The sequence below is a fragment of the Callorhinchus milii genome, unplaced genomic scaffold (genome assembly GCF_018977255.1).
Source record: "Callorhinchus milii isolate IMCB2004 unplaced genomic scaffold, IMCB_Cmil_1.0 Scaffold22, whole genome shotgun sequence".
Classification (NCBI taxonomy): domain Eukaryota; kingdom Metazoa; phylum Chordata; class Chondrichthyes; order Chimaeriformes; family Callorhinchidae; genus Callorhinchus; species Callorhinchus milii.
Genome location: NW_024704763.1, coordinates 762575 through 783127, shown reverse-complemented (window position 1 = coordinate 783127; position 20553 = coordinate 762575). Strand labels below are relative to the sequence as shown.

The window sequence follows — 20553 nt, the reverse complement described above, 5'->3', positions numbered from 1 at the left end:
AAAGTTGTCGATGGGGTGTGAATTGAGGCTCCAGTGCAGGACTTGGGCTTTGTTGAGTTGCTGTCCTTCAAGTGAGACGTTAAACCCAGGTGCCATCTGCCTGTCCTGAAATGGTTCAAAAATCACATTATACTATTAGAAAAGGGAAGGGATCACTGGACTCTCTCTTTTCTCTCTCTCCTCTCTCTCTCTCTCTCTCCCTCTCTCTCTCTCACTGCCAGTGCGCGGATGAGTTTAGATAGGAGATTTAAATGCACGGGATTATCCCCCCCTCCGAACCTAAAATAAGGACTATATTTAGCTACACATGAAGGAGGGCTGATTGCCAGCAGCAATGTGCAATGGGGGTGCGGAGAGCTGAATGTGTACTCTCTCCCTGGAGGGACACATCCCGCTAATTCCGGAAAGTATTAGGCCCAGGTTGGCAGACTGTATGTTGGGGTAACTGCTGGAGTGCATGCAGCTAAAACCATGTAACTTGTTATTGATATTGCTATCCCACTGCCTGTCCAGCTAGGACCACCCTACCCATTAGGGCTTTGGCTTGTAGGGTTAATAGGAACTGAGAGAGAGGAATCCCTGGCCCCAGTGACTGATCTGCCCTTCCAGGTCAGGTGACATAGACTTGAACCATCTATTGCAGGTTTGTATGCCTGTGTTCCACTGGTTTGCACCTTGGCTCTATAACTCTAAGGATGGACGTTTGCAGATTAGAGTAATTTTATGGCTGATGGGAGGGATGTTTACTCGGGCTTTGGGATTGTTAAAATGTAATATGTTTCTTGAAATGGCCTTAATTAATTAAACTTTTAGCACGACATTCAACTTTCAAATAAAGGCAATAGACTTTGGATGGAAAACAGTACAGCGCCATAATTGGATCCTGTTGCAGTAAATTGCAAATTCTAAAGGGATATCTCTATGGTTTATTGGTTTAGTGAGGCACGCTCGACTTTCTGCAAAGCACATTGAGGAGTGTTTATTGGTGTCTACCAACTGTTATCCATCTGCTGTAAATATTTTAATAATGTGTCGTCTCTTCACTGTGCTTTTAGTGGAAATTATCCTTGTGACACTGAGAGCTCAAACCACAAGGGCATCCGAGACTTTAAAAGGGACCGATTCTTCAGTTGCTAATGCAAATCTGCATTTCTTTTATTGCTACTTAAGGTACAATATGATACAATATAAGAAGTTTATGATAATAAGCTTCATTTGATATAGCATCTTATAACACTGTCAAGACGTCCCAAAGCGCTTTACAGGATGCACTGTAAAGTGGAATGACTGTGTATTTTGTGAGTTAGATCTTTGGAGTGAATAGTAGGCCTTCCTTGAGATACTCTTAAGTCTTGTCCTGAGTCAAAATACTCTGATTTAAAACCCAAACTGATTGTTTTCGGATCAGAGAGCGAGCGAGAGAGAGACCAGTGCATGTGACCGGTGATGTGAAAAGATTCCATATCACTGATGTAAAAGAGCAGGTTAAAAAAACCTCCAGATTAATTAGTCATTCATCTCATGGTTGTTTGTGGGACCTTGCCGTCAGAATAAACGACACTTGACATTAATGTCTGTGGAAGCCTTTGCAACATTTCAACATCAAATGCTCAAAAAATGCTGTCTTTCTTCCCATGTACGGGAGATTGTATGCACGTCTAAACACATCAGATATTCCGTGTTGTCTGTTGTCACAGAATAATCTGCTATCCAATACTAAATCAGATCTGATAGGGCTAAAAACATATGTACTTTACCTCAATCACTCCATCTGTCAAAGAACCTTTTCAGCGTTGAATTAAATTGAACATCTTAAAAATAACTCAAGGTGCTCAAGTTCAAGTCTCATTAATCTTGCTCTGAATATGTTATTAGCACTCAGCATTACAGAGGAATATTGAGGCAGATTGCTAGCCACATTGCACAGGCAGAATATGGACAATAATAATAATCCTTGCATTTGATATAGTGCCTTATCACATCTTTGAGAACTATCAAAGCATACTCTACAAAATATACTGTAAAGTGAATTAACTATATTTTGTGGGCAAGACGCGGCAGCCAATTGTGCACAGCAGCGTCCCACAAACAGTCGTGGATTGAGTGACCCAAATTATTATTATAATTTTTTTTGAAGGGATTATTTTTAGATGGGTGGTAGTAAAGCCTTTCATTTACAACTCGCTTCTTTTTATGATGCTAAGAAATTATCTCAGTTTTATCTTCCCTTAAAATGGGACTTTAATGAGATGGACTGGAATAGTGGCCTTCCCCAAATCAAAGATGGATTTGAATTTGATAGATTGCTGATTCCTTTGGAGCAATTTAAAACAGCCACTCTGAATACCATTTTCTTCAAAGGAAATAAAACCGTTCCCTTACAGTGAGCGAGCAGTTAAATCGTTTGGTTCTGTCCCATTAAGAGGCAAGTTGGTCGAAGTCTGTTCGCTTGAGCTGATGTATTAAGCCTGTGAATATTGCAGTTAAAATAGTACTGTGAGCTTTAAGGATTCGGATCAGAGAGTGAGCGAGAGAGAGACCAGTGCATCAAAGGAAATACTTACATTGAAGAAGACTTTTTAAGAAGATTGATTTACTCATCTCAAACCTGTCTGACATGGCAACAGAACTGCTGAACCTCTCTACCGGAGTCAAAGTGGGATGTTTTCAAAATAGTTTGATTAGAAATGTAAATATTGGAAAACTTGATTTTTCTTGTAGACCAGGGGAATATGGAGGATGTTTCAGAGATCAGAAAGTGTCTTTGTGACACCTTCCCTCCCCATCCCTCACCCCTCAGATATATAATGTGGAGGGGCGGTGGAGGGTGACAAGACCGCATCACATCAGGGAGACCACCGTAATCTCGAGACATGATAGCACAATAGATTGGGTATCTTGATGAACTTTTGGGGGAAAGCTACATTGAACACAGGAGACTAAGATAGAGTAGGCAGGTACAATTTAAGTGCTCTGTCTCAACTCTCTCTGACAAGCAGCCATTCTGTGCTGAGTGTGGAAAGTCTCGCTAACACACAGCAAAGCTCCTTTCTCATTTTAATGCCCAACTTAAGAAGAAGCCAAGTGTGCGGTGCAGAACCCAAATAACACACGCTGCTGCTAATAAAAATGTTCCTGATAACTGGTCACACAGATTGGATCAGTTGGTAGTATTCTGCCTCTGGTCATTCGGTTTTTGGTGTTCTTTGTTGGGATGAGAATTTCTACTTTAATCATGATTACAGCCTGTAGGACCACAGAAGCAGTGCCTCGCCCATCTGTGCTGTATTGCCTTCAGGCCTTGCCCCTTATCCTTGTGTATGTGAGAAAAAGCTATGTGTATTTGGTGCCTGTATCTGTGTGTCATGGTGACACCATTGCAAAGATCTAATGTCAGGCCAAGCAGTTGGATCCCACTGATAACAAATATTTGAGGCTGATACAATACTTGATGTTGCGAGGGAAACAAGGTCACACTGAAGGGGTGACAGCTCATTTCTTTTCTTCCTACCCCCCACCCTCCTCTCCCCACCTCTTAAATCCAGATTTAGGAAAGAATTCAGCTTCTCTCTTACTTTTTCATTAACTAACAGCACAAGTGACGTTTGGGACAGGTGCTTATGTCGGCCGTGGTACCAATCACAATGATTTGTGCCTTTGAAAGCTTTGCTTGTTCAGTGGTTAGCAAATCTCGCTCTGCACCTCCTGCATTTCATTCCCAGACTATGATGCGAAGTAATTGCATTGATTACACCCTGTGATGGACGGGACCAGCGCAGCACTGAGCCCTGTGCTCCTGTTGTGTCATCAGTTTTCCACTCGGAGCAGGGGAAATATATGGAATCGTGATTCCTTTGCTGTGTGTGAAACGCCCTCCTGATTGGCCAGAGCGCCCTTACCAATCCAGTCTCCAACTTGTATATTGAATTGTAATCTTTCCCAAATGATTCAGAAAGATTTGACGTCTTCAGGAATTGCTGAAGTAGCTGAGCTATAATTAGCCTCAGTGCCCCTGCATTGGGTGGGGGGCGGGGGGGAGATTGGGACATAGCTCAGTTTCCTAATTACTAGAACCAATCTCCTCCCTTCCGGATCCCGGAGTGTGTGCATGAGCGCGTGTGAGCGCATGTGCCATGCGTGCGTGTGTGTGTGTGTGTGTGTGCGCGTACATGCATGTGCGTGAGTATCTGTGAGTGTGTCAGTGAGTGTGTGTGCATGTGTGTGTGCGCGTGTGTGAGTGTCTGTGTGTGGATGTCAGTTGAGAACAGGATGGAGTTTGGATGATAATAATAATAATCCTTGTACTTGATATAGTGCCTTATTACGACATTGAGACATCTCAAAGCTTCAGAGAATATACTGTGAAGTGATTTGACTGTAAGCAGCTCTTTCTTTCCGCCTCCCAGATACCTTGCTAACTCACTCTCACTGGGATTTCATGTGGAAAATGGCCTCCTGGTGAGGTACTGTCCAGGAGCCAGTGCAGCCAGAAGTATTATTTCACGAGGGGTAAAATCCATTAAAAACTGCTTTGATCTGTGTTCACTGCACCAAGATTCCTAATCGCACACGGCTGCTCTGCCCAGGTTCGAGCCTCAGTCTGTGCTGCTCTGTGTGCGCTGCACCAAACATAATATATTTTTATTAAAAACCCTAACTATAGATTTACTAGAGTACTTTCCGAGAGTACATCAGCCTTTCCTTCTGTCCAGTAATAAATCTACCAGTGCCTCCCTGAATTCTGCTAATAGGAATAACTTTATAGCGCTTCCACCTCCCCCCCCCCCCCCCCACCTCCCCTCGTTGCCCAGAGTGTGAAACTGAGCATTGCAGCTATTCAGGTAACTCAGGGGCTGATCTCAGCCATATGTTTTTTGCACTAAAGCTATTTACTGTGTAGCGACAGCTGTCAAGGTTTACAAATGGCTTCTGAGCCCAAACAGGGGGAGAATGACTAGCCCAGAGTATCCTGGAGGGAATGGGAGAACATTAGAGGGAAAGAACAAACAAATAAATATTCTGTACCAGTATTCCTGGCATCCAACCAACCAGCGAGTCTATGTGTAAAATCAATGGCAAAACAAAATTATGTTCTGTTTAGATTTCTATAATTAATTAAATCCGATACATTTTGAAGAAGTCTATTAAATGCTAGTGCAGTAATCCATCTCATCAGCCGGGGAGGGGGGGTGGCAAGAGATCAATGGGTGGCTGGTCTTGTAGGTGAAACCAGGTAATAAAAATACAGTTCACTATAAGAGGAGCATTATCATGATTTTTTTGCCTTGCAAACCAGAAATTCCTGTAGCTAAACTGAGGCGGATAGATCTTTGTGAGGTCAACATAGCAAGGGATTTGGGGCAAAGGCGGGTAATTGGATTTGAGGTACAGATCAGCCATGATCATATAGAATGGTAGAACAGGCTCAAGGGGCTGAATGGCCTCCTCCTGTTGCTATGTGCCTAAACAGTATTGTACATATAATGGGGTAAGAGTGTTTGTGCTGTTTTAGGTGGAAGCACTTTTAAAAGTCCGTTGGCAGCAGCACTGATGAGGTGGGTGTTCAGTGAGTAGCTGATGACAAGCCAGCGTGTGCGTGTGCGTGTGTGTGTGTGTGGGGCTGAGTCACCCGTGGCCCAGGTTTGAGCCTCAGTCTGTGCTGCTGAATTAGCTGAATTTGAATGAAGTGGTTTCTTATGTATCACCCAGTTTTTGATCCATTTATCAACGTCTATTTTCAGCTGGCAAAGAGGTGGATGAGTCAGCCGTGTGCTAATGTGCAGGCGATCAAACCCTGAATAGATATTAATAATAATAATCCTTACATTTGATGTAGCGCCTTCCCACACCCCTCCCGCACCCCTCCACCATGTTCGGGCCCCGACACCTGATTGTTCAGCGCTTTGGGACGTCCTCCAGATGTGAAAGGCACTCTATAAATGTCATTTTTTTGTTGTTGTTGTTGTTGTAGCGCCTTATCGCGTGGTTGAGAAGTCTCAAAACGCTTTACAGAATATATCGTAAAGTATTGTGGGCGAAACACAGCAGCCAAATGCGCACAGGGGCGTCCCACAAACAATCGTGGATTGAGTGACCAAATATTTTTTTGAAGGGATTATTACCCGCGGAAAAGTGATCCGCCAATCGACTAACAACCAGATTCCTACTGACTGCTGGCAAACAGAGGCGTTTGGAGTAAGGAAACTTGCCTAAGGTTTCGCCCTGTCCACGAATCGAGCCCGTGTCCTCTCACTTGCGAGGCGAGCGCTGTAACCACTACACCACAGGACTCATTAAACTCCAGGAGATTAATGAGTCAGAGTTCCCTCACACTGGGTTCCATTCCTGTGTGTTGCTCCACTCACACCCTCCAGCTTCACTGCTCACAATAACCATTCATTTGCAGTGACATCCGGGAGCAACAGCATTCTCACATTTTTATTAAGAAGCTGCAATGGAAGAAATTTAGCAAAGATATCTCTATGTACCTGGTATTATCAGTGAGAACCGATTTTATAGAGCTGGATATTAACAGTGAGCATTAGTGTGTATTCTGTGAACATCTGTGTATAGCTTGATAGTCATGTGACCCTCTATATAATCATTTTAAAAAAATTGGGTTACTCAATCCACGACTGTTTGTCGACGCTGCTGTGCACAATTGGCTGCCCACACAATATACAGTTATTTCACTTTATAGTATATTCTGTGAAGCGCTTTGGGACACCTTGAAGACGTGATAAGATGCTGTATCAAATGCAAGAATTATTATTGTTATTTATTACGAAAATCTCAGCCGTGAAGATGGGAATTTCATCCCACAATCAGCTAGTGAGAGACCCTTTGATCTCTGCCAGAATAATCTCCAAACATTAAAATGTGGCATTTTTAGTTCACTCCTTATTAATTGTAAGCTCGGGGCCTTTCTAAACGTCTGTCAGCCTTCAATGTATTAAATATACAGAATAATGAACTCAGATCACTGCCGCCAGAGGATGGAGGGAAGCAAAGGACTGGATACAGCACTCTGTGGTGGGAATGGAGAAGATTCTGACTTGTGGGGTATTAATGATTTCCTCTGGAAACCTTGAGATGTAATTGAAGCTTCCTCAACACAGCTGGTTTTGCTGAGCTCCATGAGGGTATGTTTAACCCACGGGACTGTTTGCTGGGTAAACCAGGAGGCTCTGAACCATTGCTGGTGCATCTGCAAGCTAACATCAAGCTGAGTTAAATATTTGGATGTGAATATTAAATGTCCTGGGGTTTATTCACTTCCATAAACTGCACAGTACACGCATGCCAAGGCTGTAATAATAATAATAATAATAATAATAATATCCTTGCATTTGATATAGTGCCTTGTCAAGACGTTGAGACGTCTCAAAGTGCTTCACAGAATATATTGTAAAGTGGAGCGACTGTATTTTGTGGACGAAAGGCAGCAGCCAATTGTGCACAATTGCGCCCAATAATGCAACCGAGGCAAGCAGATCCTCCGCAGCGCTGTGAAATTACATTGTGAGAAAATTAAAATACCATTAACTAGCCATGGTTAAAACTTTTTAAATGATGGAAGTTTTTTTTTACTGTCTGATGTGAAATTTGTCAGAGGTTAAAAATAAAGTCCAGATTTTTCCTGAGGATTGAATCCTGGTCCTATATCTGTGGAGAAGAATAGAACTCCTCACCTCCCCAAGCTTTCCCTTCCCTCTGCAATCTACAACCTTGGTCATCCCAACCACCTGCGTCATTTATCTTCTCGTGCTTACTCCGTGCCTTCAGGAGAGAGAAAGTTGGAGACAGAGCAAAAAGAAACACTTTCTAACCTGGCAAATGTCATTCGATCGAACAGTTCTGCTGAAGGTTGTTCTAAAGATTGCAGCAGCAGCCAGTCAGGAGTGTGATGGAGCCTCTGCTGCCTGTGAATTGACAGCATTAAAGCTGCAGTGTTGAGATGTCACGTTGTGCAGACAAGCCCTCAGAGGGAGAGGACTGAGGCACAAGGCAAATGTTGCCAGTCTCTCCCTCTGTTACTGTGTGAACCCAGTACTGATTGCTATATTGAGTGTGCGCTGCATTGTCAGAGGTGCTGTCCATTGGATGAGATGTTAAACCAAGATTCTATCTGCCTATTCGGGTGAACGTTAAAGATGCCACTGCATCGTAAAAGGAAAGGAAGTTTTTCCCAATGGTCTTGGCCAACACTCTTCCAACACAAAGCCATTGACAAACCAGCCAGCTTGTTCCTCGGCAGAGTGTAGAGGGATAGATTGGGAGAAGGGATTCTTCTCTCTTGGCTCCTGTTAACCCTGAAAGCCGTAGCCCTCATGGGGAGAGTGTTCCCAAGCAGCGGGAAGCTTGTCAGATAGTGCTCACAATGGCAAGCTAAGTGGTTTAGCTGGTTAAACTCCAGCAATACCCCACCAGAGAGTAACTGGCTGTGAAGTGCTTTGAGATGTTTTGATGTTATAGATCCTATATCAAATGCAAGGCTTATTGTTATATTGTAAAAGATGTAGACTGGCTTACTACTGTACATCTAACAGGATCAGACCCTCTCCCTGTAAATAACGCAGTAGTTGGTGTGACACTAAAGGTGAAGGCTATGTTTCAGGGGAGTTCTCCTCTCTGAACAGCAGGTGCAAGTAATGTACTGTGTAACACATACCGTCTGTGGCTTCAGCTTTCCTGTACTTGACTTTCAGTGAGTTTAGTTTGTCTTTTTATCCCCATGATTTGATCAATAGTGAGATTGGAATTTATTTCACTGCCTATTAAATTGCCAGCAATTGTAATTAATAAGCTTTAATTACTACATATGTGATTGTTAAGCTCAGAAGCACTAGTCAGGTTAAAAAAAAACAAATGACCTTGTCTTTGAGATGATTTAATATTGCCCATATGGAACTGCAAATTGCAAAAAAAAACACTCCATCCACCCCTAACCGTGGTCACCGCTGTGCACAATTGGCTGCTGCGTTTTGCCCACAAAATATACATTCTGTGAAGCGCTTCGAGCTGTCTCAAGGACGTGATAAGGCGCTGTATCAAATGCAATGATTATTACTCCATTATTATTAAACTCTTACGTTAAAACCGTTGTGCAACCATCGCTGGGTGCAATACTGTGTGTCACCACAAGGCGGCAGCACCTACACTGCATTCCAGCCTTTATGGCCAAGTGACAATGTGACAATCCACAAACCTTTGTAATCAGAACAATGTGGAGATGAGACATTAAACCGAGTCCTGACAGTCTGAAGCCAATTCATATCATATCATAAAATCTCAGAAATTCACAATCAGCGGATGCCCGAGGTTCCTGTTTCTGGTTGTGATTCTTCATGGACTGAGACTGGACCTTATCATTGGCAGCCACTCGGTCAGGTCCTAACCCAAAATACTGCAGACGTGGGAAATCTGAAAGAAAATCAGAAGTGGCTGGGAACCAACCCTGAGCAGGGCAGGTCAGGCAGCATCTATGGAGAGAGGAAAGCGAGTCAACGTTTCGGGTCCACGAAATGTTCTGACGAAGGATCGTGGACCCGAAACTCACTTTCCTTTCTCCCTAGATGCTGCCTGACCTGCTGAGCGTTCCCAGCGACTTCTGCTTTCCCTCAGTCAGGTGCCTGGTTTGACTGTACTGTTCTGTCTACACCCAAAGGCCGAGGGATTGCCTTGGGGTGAGGGAGGTCTGGTGATGATTAAAGATGCTTCAATAGACAAATGACTGTTGCACACAAACAAAGAGAAAATTCAATGGGAGTTAAGCCGCAGAGATGCTAAAGAAGTTTCCTCCTAATAGCAGGGCTACGCCCCCAAATTCCTCCTCTTCCAACCTCCCCCCTCCTCCCCCCCATCATCCCGCACATATAACTGAGGTTGAAGGCATGTTATCCAGGGTATTGTAATAAGGTTTCTGTTATTCTCACAAGATGTGGTTTACATTGTGAGATATCACTTATTGCATGGTTTGTCAATGCATTGTGTATGGTTGATGATGTAGCAGTGAAAACAAATAAAACCCCGCACTGCAGCTGTTTATTCTAATTCCACACAGTATTATATTGTTCCTCAGTGAATAGTTACCCAATCCTCTTGGTTGAGTTTTTTTNAATCAAATTCCAGGTAATACCGATATTGAACGCAGAGAAGTTCTAAAATGAACCTGGTTCCAATCACTGCATTTTGTCCTTTTTCAGGAATTCTCTTCACCACGCTGGTGTTTGGGCCCACATGTGGCTTCATTCTGGGCTCTCTCTGCACCAAGATCTATGTGGACGCTGTTTTCATTGATACAAGTAAGAGGGAGCATCACTGAAACACTATTCTGCTAACATTTCTGTTTACGTAAAACCCTCTGTGTATCTGAAGGCATTAAATGGTTATTATGTGGTTTTACATTTCTTGGTGGCTTGGCATCAATTCGCCCATCCATCCTGTCCTGTTTGAGAGGAGAGGAGAGGTGGCCTGGGCCTGTTGTGAAGCAGTGTTGCAGAAAAGTACCTGCTTCTGCTTCCCCCAATATCTCCCGCTCCTGTCCTCTCCTGGAGGTTCTGACTCGTGCTGAGTGCAGTTCCACAGGGAGGCCTCACATACAAAGCTTGACATGGAAACACTCCAGGTTTGTTTGTATGTTGTTTGTTTAGCGAGGTTAGCCCCCCTCACCCCTATTAAACGAATTAGACCGAATCGTGTTCCACTAGGAAATGAGGATTGTCCCCACAGTGTGATTCACCTCTGACACTGATTCACTGGGTTCACACATGAAGGAACAATTGGGGAGGAAGTTAGGGAGCTAGTTGAGTGCTTCTTATCATGTCTTTCTCTGCTTCAGGTAAGCTGGACATCACGCCAGAGGACCCTCGGTGGATCGGGGCCTGGTGGGGGGGCTTCCTACTCTGTGGTGCCTTACTCTTCTTCTCAGCTCTCTTCATGTTCGGATTCCCTCAGTCCCTGGCCATTAAGAACGAGCTTGTGCCGGAGAGTGAGCAGATCATGTTACCGCGGGAGTTCGAGGGGCAGAAGCCGAGTAACGGAGTGGCCCAGCTGGAGGATGGCACCTCCACATCCTGCTTCCAGCAGCTCCGAGGTCAGTGACAACCACAACATCCTCTTTGTTCTCGTTGCTTAATCTGCTGCGCGTACAGGCCTCAAGTTCTAAAGGCTGTGAGTCTCCCCCCGGACCCCCTCCCCACACTGAGACTTTCCCCAGTCTGGGCTGTCACTGCAGTGCAGTAAGAGGGAGAGTGAGTACCATGTCAGAAGTGCCGTCTTTTGGATGACATGTTAAACTGAGATGTCGTTTGCTTGTTCAGAAGGACATCAGATATCCTGTGACCCTTTTGGAAAAGTTTTTACTGTAAAGTAATTATTATTTTTTTTGGATGGATTATTAGCCCCGGAAAACGATCCACCAATCGCCTAACAGCCAGGTTCCTACTTACTGTTGGGTAAACAGAGGCGTGTGGAGTAAGGAAACTTGCCAAAGGTTTCACTCTGCCCGGGAATCAAACCCGGGACCTCTCGCTTGCGAGGCGAGCGCTCTAACCGATACACTGCGGAACTCCACGTGTGTCTGTCTGTTGGTTGTTTGCAGTGATTCCGAAGGTCACCAAGCACCTGCTGGCAAACCCGGTGTTTACCTGCATCGTGCTGGCTGCCTGTATGGAGATCGCGGTGGTGGCTGGCTTTGCCGCATTCCTCGGCAAATATCTTGAGCAGCAATTCAACTTGTCGGCCTCTTCGGCCAATCAGCTTCTAGGTAAGTCACACTCCGCACTAATAATATAATAATAATCCTTGTTATAGCAACTTATCAAGTCATTGAGTTGTCCCAGAGCAAAACTTCAAAGGGTATATAAAAAAAATGGCTTCGGAAAAAGAAGTTATAAGAATTGCAGTGTAAAAAGTGGCCATTCAGCTCATCATTGTGGTGAACAAGCTCTCTCTCCTCTCTAATACCAACCCCCACCACACATCTGCTCCCTTTTATATTCCTTCCAAAGGCTCCTGCTTTAAATGCAGATACATTGGCAACAAGTTTGTAAGTCGGTATGACTGAAATCCCCTTTGCACAGAAAATTGGCGCCAGTGACATTAGTTATGCGAGAGAGGGGGAGAAATTAGTTTAATGTCATTTATTGGATGGGTTTAGCCTGAGACACTTGGTGCAGTGTCTCAGGAAGCTGGGAGCTCATAACTAATGCAGTATTAATGAAAGTTGAATTAATTTTAATTAATTTAATTAATTCTTTAAAAAGTCTGAATGCTCATCTGCTGTGTAAAGTGCCTCCTGTGTTTGATCAGCAGTTTGAGGTGAGATGCTCATTGTGTCAGAGAACTACACAGTGTCCAGGTTAGCTTCTTGACCAGACACTCTTCATTCCTGAGATTGAAATCTTCCTCTGCCCAGATTCCTGCCCTTATCCATGTATTCTCTGCCGGAGCTAAAGTCTACCATTTCTTCTTAGAATGCGGGATTGGGAAATTATGATTAGGATCAGGAATGCTGTGGAGCGCTGCTGGTGGTCAGTCAACTCACAGTGGAAAATGAATAGGGTCATGTGAATCTGACAGAACCTCAGCGACTTACCAAATATGATTTAGTAAATGATTATATTCACTAAGGGCGCCATCTGTCTGTATCTGTACCTGGAGATCTCCCTGAGTCACCCCAGTCACCGCAAAATAACACTGGAAAACAAGGTTATCAGAAAGAGCCGTCTGGAGATCACAGATTCTCTCAGGACAGAGACAGCCCTCGACAAATGTGCCCTGTTTATTTATAAATTCTTTGAAGAAAGCGGCTAAACTAATCCGTCCCATTTCAGCAGCAGTGGTTTCGATTAGAACATCCAAATCATTTGGCTGCCACTCGCCCCAGATAGCACACAGTAACCCTATGGATTCCATAGAAACTGCCTCAGCATCTGCGGGTTGCTGAGCAACAGGACATAGATGGCTTGGCTTCTGAAAGGGATCTGTCTGCAGCTCGTGCCTTATTTTTTATTTCTGAAATGGAATTGCATCTCGGGTTGAGGAAGCGTGATGTGTATTTGGCTCAGACTTTCTTTCTCCTGCCCCAAAACAAGTGCTTCAGGTGCAAATTCATAACAACCCCAGCACTGCATGTTAACACGTTTGTTATGGTGTGAGCCCATGACCATTGGGCTGAGAGTTTCCCCCAACCCCGGTTCACACTGACTTACAGACCATCAGCTGAGCAAAGAGTAAGTAGCAATGAACCCACCGGGGTTTGTCTCTGGCACGTGAGCAGAGGGGCCGCTAGGGGGTCCAAGGCTGGAAGTTGTTGTTGTTGTTGTGGTCGGAATGCTCTATAATGAGAGCCCTCTGGCTGGTCAGTATTAATGTCCTGAGAAACCCTTGATGTGAAATCTGAGGCAGCTTCTGTGATCATTTTGATAAGCGTCAGCAGTCACTTTGGGATTGTTTAATGCCTGTGTGTCTGCTCCCACAGGGATGACAGCCATTCCCTGTGCATGTCTGGGGATATTCCTCGGAGGCCTTCTGGTGAAAAAGCTCAACCTGTCCGCTCTGGGGGCCGTTAGGATGGCTATGCTCGTCAACCTCATCTCCACCGCATGCTACATCTCCTTCCTCTTCCTGGGGTGTGATAACGGGCCCATTGCAGGCGTCACCGTTCCTTATGGAAATGAGTAAGTCACAGCTTCAGCTTGTGTTTATATAAGCAGCCCTCACATAGGATAATGTCTCACACAGAGCACTGTACGTAGAACAATGTCAGGGCGCTGATGGGGGAAGGGCAGAGTAGACGCATTATGTGGTAAGAAGGAGGAAATACTAATCATAATAATCCTCATATTTGATATAGCACCTTATCACGTCTTCGAGATGTCTCAAAGTGCTTCATGGAATATACTGTAATGTGAATTGACTGTATATTTTGTGGGCAAATAAAGAGTTAGAGGGCGGGGTGGGGGGGGGTGTGGGGGAGAGATGGAGGGGTCAGTCCTGTTTAGGATCATGTCAGAATTATTGTATCAACCAAAGAGATTTTACATCAGTGCGTATTTGTTCTCCTCACGCTGTACTTCCCTCCCCATTAACATTGCAGCACAGGGTCGGGGGAGGATTTGGATCCCTTCGCTCCCTGTAACAGCGAATGTGACTGCACCATGGCCATTTACAGCCCAGTGTGTGGGTCTGACGGCATCACCTACTTATCTGCATGTTTTGCTGGCTGCTCTAGCACGGTAAGTGTTAATGTGCGTAGGTCACACCACCTCCCACTCGCCCCCCAAAAGGCTTTACGTTACAGGGAATTGGAATGAAAAGATTGCCACATTATAACAAAATGGCAGCGCTGGTTCAACGGGTCGAAAGATCGCTTCTCTTCATTTATTCCTAACTAGTTCTTTTCTGGGATCTCAGTGCTGGGAATCTACTCTCCTCTCTGTTTATAGCCCAACACTTGTGGTGACTTACTCAGGAATTTGTGATTTTTCTTGCCTCTCACCTGGTTTTTCCCACTGGGGGTGTCCAGCACCTGGGCTTTGGCTCTCGCCACGTTCTACGTTATAAAGATTTAGGGCTAGTGTATAGGAACCTCTTACTCCTATTGAGAATCATAGAGTTTACAGCACAGAAAGAGGCCATTTAGCCCAGTATAAATACTGTTATAGATGTGGCTTCACCAACTATCTGTGGTAAGGTACTTTACATTCTAAAAGCTGTCTGAGGAATAACCTCCACCATTTTTCTTCTGGTGATAATTCCTCTTATTCCTGATTCACTGGTCAGTGGGAATAGTCTCTGACTCTCTATTTACCTCATATTATACCCATACATGTTTGTGCACAGACAAGATAATAATCATTAGCTATGAGTGTCTGGGTGCAGTGCTGGCTGTCACTTTATCTCACTCTGGTTCACTGTTCATGTGTGACTATCAAATGATTTTGCATTATAATTAGCAAATTAATGAGACATTTTACATTAATTGGAATGGTATGAACTCATGACAAATGAATGGATTTTTTTTCCGTATCATTAACTGGAATACCTTCAGATATTTTTGTATTCGCCTCAGTACATTTAAATTAGATGAGGGTTTTGCATTATTGATAATCCAGAACATTAATATTCTGTGACGCGAGTATTTACAGACTAATGAAGGGCTGTGAATTCTTACCAAATAATATCAGGTCTGGTGTCTAAATGCAATAAACAGCTCAGGATTATGCTAAGTGGTGAATTTTCCAGCGACTTGGCACGTCCTCCCAACATGAAAGCACTATACAAATATAATGTTGTTGTTGTAAAAAGCCAATCTCTCTCTTCTGTGACATAGGTTATACAGCAATCGGGACTCTATCCCAGATCAACAGTGATAGCTGTTCATTTTCCTCTGTCAGTGTGTTTGGGAGGGGCGGGGATTGGTGGGGTGGGGGGAGGAAAACCTCAAGCTGCAGTATTAGAGATAATTGAGAAGAAAATGCTTCTGTCTGTCATTACTGCTGCATTACTGGATCACCAGGTTTTCAGGGGAGGTGAGTAGGACAGGAAACGTGGATACCGTATAGTCAGCCAGCTCACGAACCATGGTACAGGCGAAAACATGGATCACTGTTGGGTAGTCAGCACGTCAGCGGCACTTCCCACCCGGATGTGCTTTTGCAGAGTTGTCCTCTCTCCATATAATGCATAACAAATGTGCATCGCTAAACTAGGCCAAATGGATTTTGTTTCTTCTATTTGTTTCACTCCATAACAAAGCTGTTTCAATCACTGTAGAGATTTGTGTGTGTTACCGACTGTGATTGTGCCTTTACAGAACCTGAGCGATTGTATTTGCCTGAACATCGGCTCAGATGAGAACGCTACAGCCATCCCTGGCAAGTGTCCGAACCCGGGCTGTCAGGAGGCTTTCCTGACCTTCATGTGTGTGATGTGCGCTTGCAGTCTGATTGGGGCCATGGCTCAGACCCCAGCCATCATGATCCTCATCAGGTAAGGGAAACCGGGAGAAACTCTTTCCACCAGTCGGTCAGTTTCACTGGAATCTACTTTAAGATAATATCAAAAGACAAAGGGAAAGTTTAGTTTTTTCATATATACACACTGAGAGTTTGCTTACAAAATACCCATTAATTACACTAAATCCTGTGGAAGCACTTGAACATCCTCCCTCTCTGCTGGGAACCCCAGACAATCACAGTCCATCGAATTAATTACTTTCTCATTCACCATGTTGAAATTCCTGATGTTATATAATTAAACCTAACCTCCTTTCCTGAAATCCATATAAACTCCAGAGGAGATAGGGCAATACAAGAGAGATATGTGCAACATTGAAAGCTAATGGCATGAATTACCAAACTCAGAATTACAGTATTGTGAGTGTCACCAGCTCCGATCTCACAAAAGAACAATTCTCTTTGCAAAAAGTTTCAGTCAAGCAATTACCAAGATACAAAGATTTCAGAGTGGGAAATGCATAGCCCAGAGATGAACTACATCTGTCTACAGTGTCTATTTCCAGTGTGATTTTCTGGCTGGGATTGAAGTGTTGTGTGATGTACAAAAGAACTGTCTTGCTGTGGATGTAATTGGTCAAGTTTCAATCAGGGATCAATTGATTTTCAGTGCGTTTTAATCAGTGCTTTCAATCCTCAAGCTTGTGTTTTTTGTTGTGCTTCAGGGCTGTCAACCCTGAGCTCAAATCCTACGCACTGGGAGTTCTCTTCTTGCTGCTGCGTCTTCTGGGTGAGTGCTCTTACCTCTTTAACTCTTTTAGACGCGAGGAGGGACGCACAAGAGGTGGGGAAAGAATAGGCTCCTGGGTGAGCTGGTAAAGAGTCAAAGTGAGCTGGTAATTAATCAGCATTGGATGTTATGAATGAGTGTATGAGGGTTTCTGTCAGACATCAAGTCCTGGATGAAAGCTAACTTTCTTCACTTGAATGTCAACAAGACCGAGGCTCTCCTGATTGGCTGCAGTCAACGCCTTCACACCTCAGGCGCTGACAACATTACCATCCATGGTTGCACACTCTACCTTGCTAAGCAGTCCGGAAACTTAGCATCTTGTTTGACCCTCAACTATTCTTTCTACCCCTCATCTGTGCCATGACCCACTCTTCCTTCCCCCACCTCCGCAACATCATCCATTCTGTCTCACACCACAGGCCGCTGAAACTCTCATACACGCATTCATAAATCAAGGCTTGACTATGCAAACTCCCTGCTTGTCGACCTCCCCAACTTCTCCCTCCATAGGCTACAGATCATCCAGAACTCTGCAGCTCGTGTCCTCTCTTGCACAAGGCTCTGTGACCCTGTCTCCATCATCCTCGCCCGACTCCACTGGCTTCCCATCACACAGAGGATACAATTCAAGATCTTGGTCCTCAACTTCAAAACCCTCCGTGGCTTCGCTCCCCCCTACCTCTGTGACCTCCTAAACCCTACCAACCTGCTCTCCGCTCAGCGGGCTCCAGCCTGCCTCACCCGCCCCACCATTGGCAGACGGGCCTTAAGCCACTCAGCTCCCACTCTCTGGAACTCCATCCCGCAGTCCCTCCGCCTATCCCCCTCTCTTGTCTCCTTCAAGACCCTCCTCATTGACCGTGCCTCCCTCCTTCCCCCCCTGCTCTCCACTGTCCCTGATCCTGACCCCCAGCTCTGGTCCAAAACGCTGATTGTCCAGCACCTTGGGACGTCCTCCTAATGCGAAAGGCACTATAAAAACGTAATTTTGTTGTTGTAGCATTGACTAGTCAGAGCCCGATTTGATTTGCTGTTGTTTCACTCCTGACCTTTAATGACCAGGAAACTACCTTTCTTCTGATCCAGTCAAGATTGCAGTCCCGTAGTATGTTGGTTAGAGTCCTGTAGTGTCTTGGATAGAGCGCTCACCTCGCAAGTGAGAGGACCCGGGTTCGATTCCTGGCGGGGAGAAACCTTAGACAAGTTTCCTTACTCCACAAACACGCCTCTGTTTACCTAGCAGTAAGTAGGAAACGGGTTGATTGGTAGATCACTTTCTGGGGGTAATAATCTCTTAAAAATATTTTTAATAATAATTTGATCACTCAATCCACAACATTGCTGCTACCATGTTTCACCCACAAAATACAGTCAATTCACTTTACAGTACATTCTGTGAAGCACTTTGAGACGTCTCAATGACATGATAAGGTGCTATAACAAATGCAAGGATTATTATTATTAGACTAAGGAAATGAGCCAACCTTTTTCTGATTGATGAAAAGGTTGAAAAGCTGCCGAAGAGGTAGAGCTCAGGGTGGGGATCAGTGCAGTCACTCACTCCCTGGCCAGGGCACACAGGAGGCAGGGGAATCTCCCATTGCATTACCCATGCTGCAGACTGCTACCTGTGTGGGTTGAGGCCGAGGGATTTTAAGTACTCTGTCATAAATGCTTTGTCAAAATGCCTTTAAAGAAAAGAATAAGGAAGGGACTGTATGCTTGGCTAGCACAGAAGTACTTCAGTATTTATCGATCACCTTTTAAATCTCTGCTTTGTCAGCCAGTATTTGTGAATCACCAAAAATATCCCTCTTAGTTCTTGGCAACTTCTGCTGTTTCTGCGCTGCCTGACTGATCACAGTCAATTTTTCTTACATACTTGCTATGTGTCTTGTACAGAAGAACAAGTATATTGTGTTCAAATGAATTGGAGAGTAAGCCCTCACTTTGTCATACTGTGCAGCTGTCTTCACTGTCCCGTCAGTCGTGGGGCTTGTTTAACAGACATTAAATTCAGTGCACAATGATGTCAAGGTTGCATTGTTGCAGAGGTTCTTGGCTGCCTGCTCACTGCAAGACTAATGGCTTTAAAGTGAATTATCTGGTGTGACCTGGGTCCTGGCCAACAATCCTCCAGATAAATTGACTTTCTGGCTGTTTGAGTGGGACCATGCTGTGTGCCATGTTTGCCTACAAATACACAGTGACAACGCGTGATGATAGTTCCCTGTGAAGCGCTTTGAGAGGTGCTGATGTTATAAATCTTGTGTCAAAGGCAAGGATTATTATACCCTGTGATTTGGTTTCAGGGTTCATTCCTCCACCTCTGATCTTCGGTGCCGGGATCGACTCCACCTGCCTGTTCTGGACCACCATCTGTGGGGAGCAAGGAGCTTGCATGATCTACGACAATGTGGTTTACCGCTACCTGTACGTCAGCATTGCCATTGCTCTCAAGACGTTTGCCTTTGTCCTTTACACCACTACCTGGCAATGCTTGAGAAGGAACAGGGGCAAGTACATTGTCAATGAAGAGAGGAACCTGCAGCCAATGACTGCCAGTGAATTATTTGCATCAACCCTAACCCTCGACACTGTCGGGAGAGACTCCAGCCAGCCCCAAACGCACAAGACCAAATTTATCTACAATCTAGAAGATCATGAATGGTGCGAAAATATGGAATCTGTACTATAAGACCTTTTACTTTGATTCTTTTGTACTTTGATTTCTGAGGGTTAAAAATTAAGTGAGGACCCCACAATGGTGCATTCTTAACCAAAAAAAAACTATTTCATGTCAGTTTTTTTTGAAGACCAAGGTAAGGTATAAGGATTGCAGAATGACTGCTTGAAACCGTTTGTGAAAGCAAATGTCGTCGCAAAAGCAAAGAACTTGAGTAAAGAAATGGTGCCTGTCTGTGTGAACACTGCGTTGTGTTGTAAATATATTGGTGACCTCCCCGGTTTTGTAGTAGTGGTGGGGGGGTGGAGGGAACGCTTTGTCTCTGACAGTCAGAAACAGCACAAGTCAGTGTGCAGAACTAAACCAGGCACGTCACGATATTGGACGTTTTTAAATAAATTGCTTTCTCCCACTCTCTGCCAGCAGAAAAAAATAAACTTTCCGTCTCAGCAGCCGGGCCAACAGGTCGAGGCTTAGTATTAAAGAGCCACTTCAGTGATTTCCCCCCAGACTCTGGGAATCAATGCCCTGCTCAGCGGAGGGCAGGTTCACCCTGTGATAGCTGATCTCAGCAGGTGTCTGGTGGTTTGATCCTCCAGACAAATTGGTCTTTCCCCTCCTGCGTGTTTGTGGGATCGTGCTGTGTGTAAACTGGCTGCTGTGTTTTCCTACAGATACAACACAAGACAGTAATGACTAGAAGCTTTGAGATGTTTTGATGTTACAGGTGCCATAAAATGCATGTACTTTCTTAACACAAGTAGCTCATGGGTATGTCCAGCAGGAAGTCGAATGGGTGGGGCTGCCGTGACCTGATCTTAAACAGCAGGGAACCTATGGGGGAGAAACACCTTGTAGATTCCTGCAAAAACTCACCCCGAGCTTCAAGTGGGGGTTTACCTGATAGCAGGAATGTGGAGAAGGAGAAAGGCAATCCCCCATCTCAGATAATTCTGTGATAAGACTGGAGGAGCTTAACGAAATGAGAGGACAGCAGTGATCCACAGCCTCTGTGTACCCGCTGCACCCGACATCAGGGGTCTCAGCGCAGGAGAATTCAGAGCCTGATACAGGACTAAGGGAGAGAAAATAGAAGGAAAGATGGTGCAGTA

General features: G+C 44.6%; 1 protein-coding gene across 2 annotated transcripts in view; it reads left to right on the top strand.

Annotated features, from left to right (window-relative positions):
• Positions 1-19683, top strand: part of LOC103188369 (solute carrier organic anion transporter family member 3A1) — a 40905-nt gene extending 21222 nt beyond the window's left edge. For both annotated transcript variants that reach the window (XM_007908341.2, XM_007908342.2), the window contains 8 exons: positions 10206-10304; positions 10841-11095; positions 11603-11767; positions 13484-13682; positions 14102-14240; positions 15821-15996; positions 16688-16752; positions 19068-19683. In XM_007908341.2, the coding sequence (XP_007906532.1) occupies positions 10206-10304; positions 10841-11095; positions 11603-11767; positions 13484-13682; positions 14102-14240; positions 15821-15996; positions 16688-16752; positions 19068-19453 (1484 nt within the window). In that variant the 3' untranslated portion in view covers positions 19454-19683. The remainder of the gene's footprint in view (positions 1-10205; positions 10305-10840; positions 11096-11602; positions 11768-13483; positions 13683-14101; positions 14241-15820; positions 15997-16687; positions 16753-19067) is intronic.
• The last annotated feature ends 870 nt before the right edge of the window (positions 19684-20553 follow it).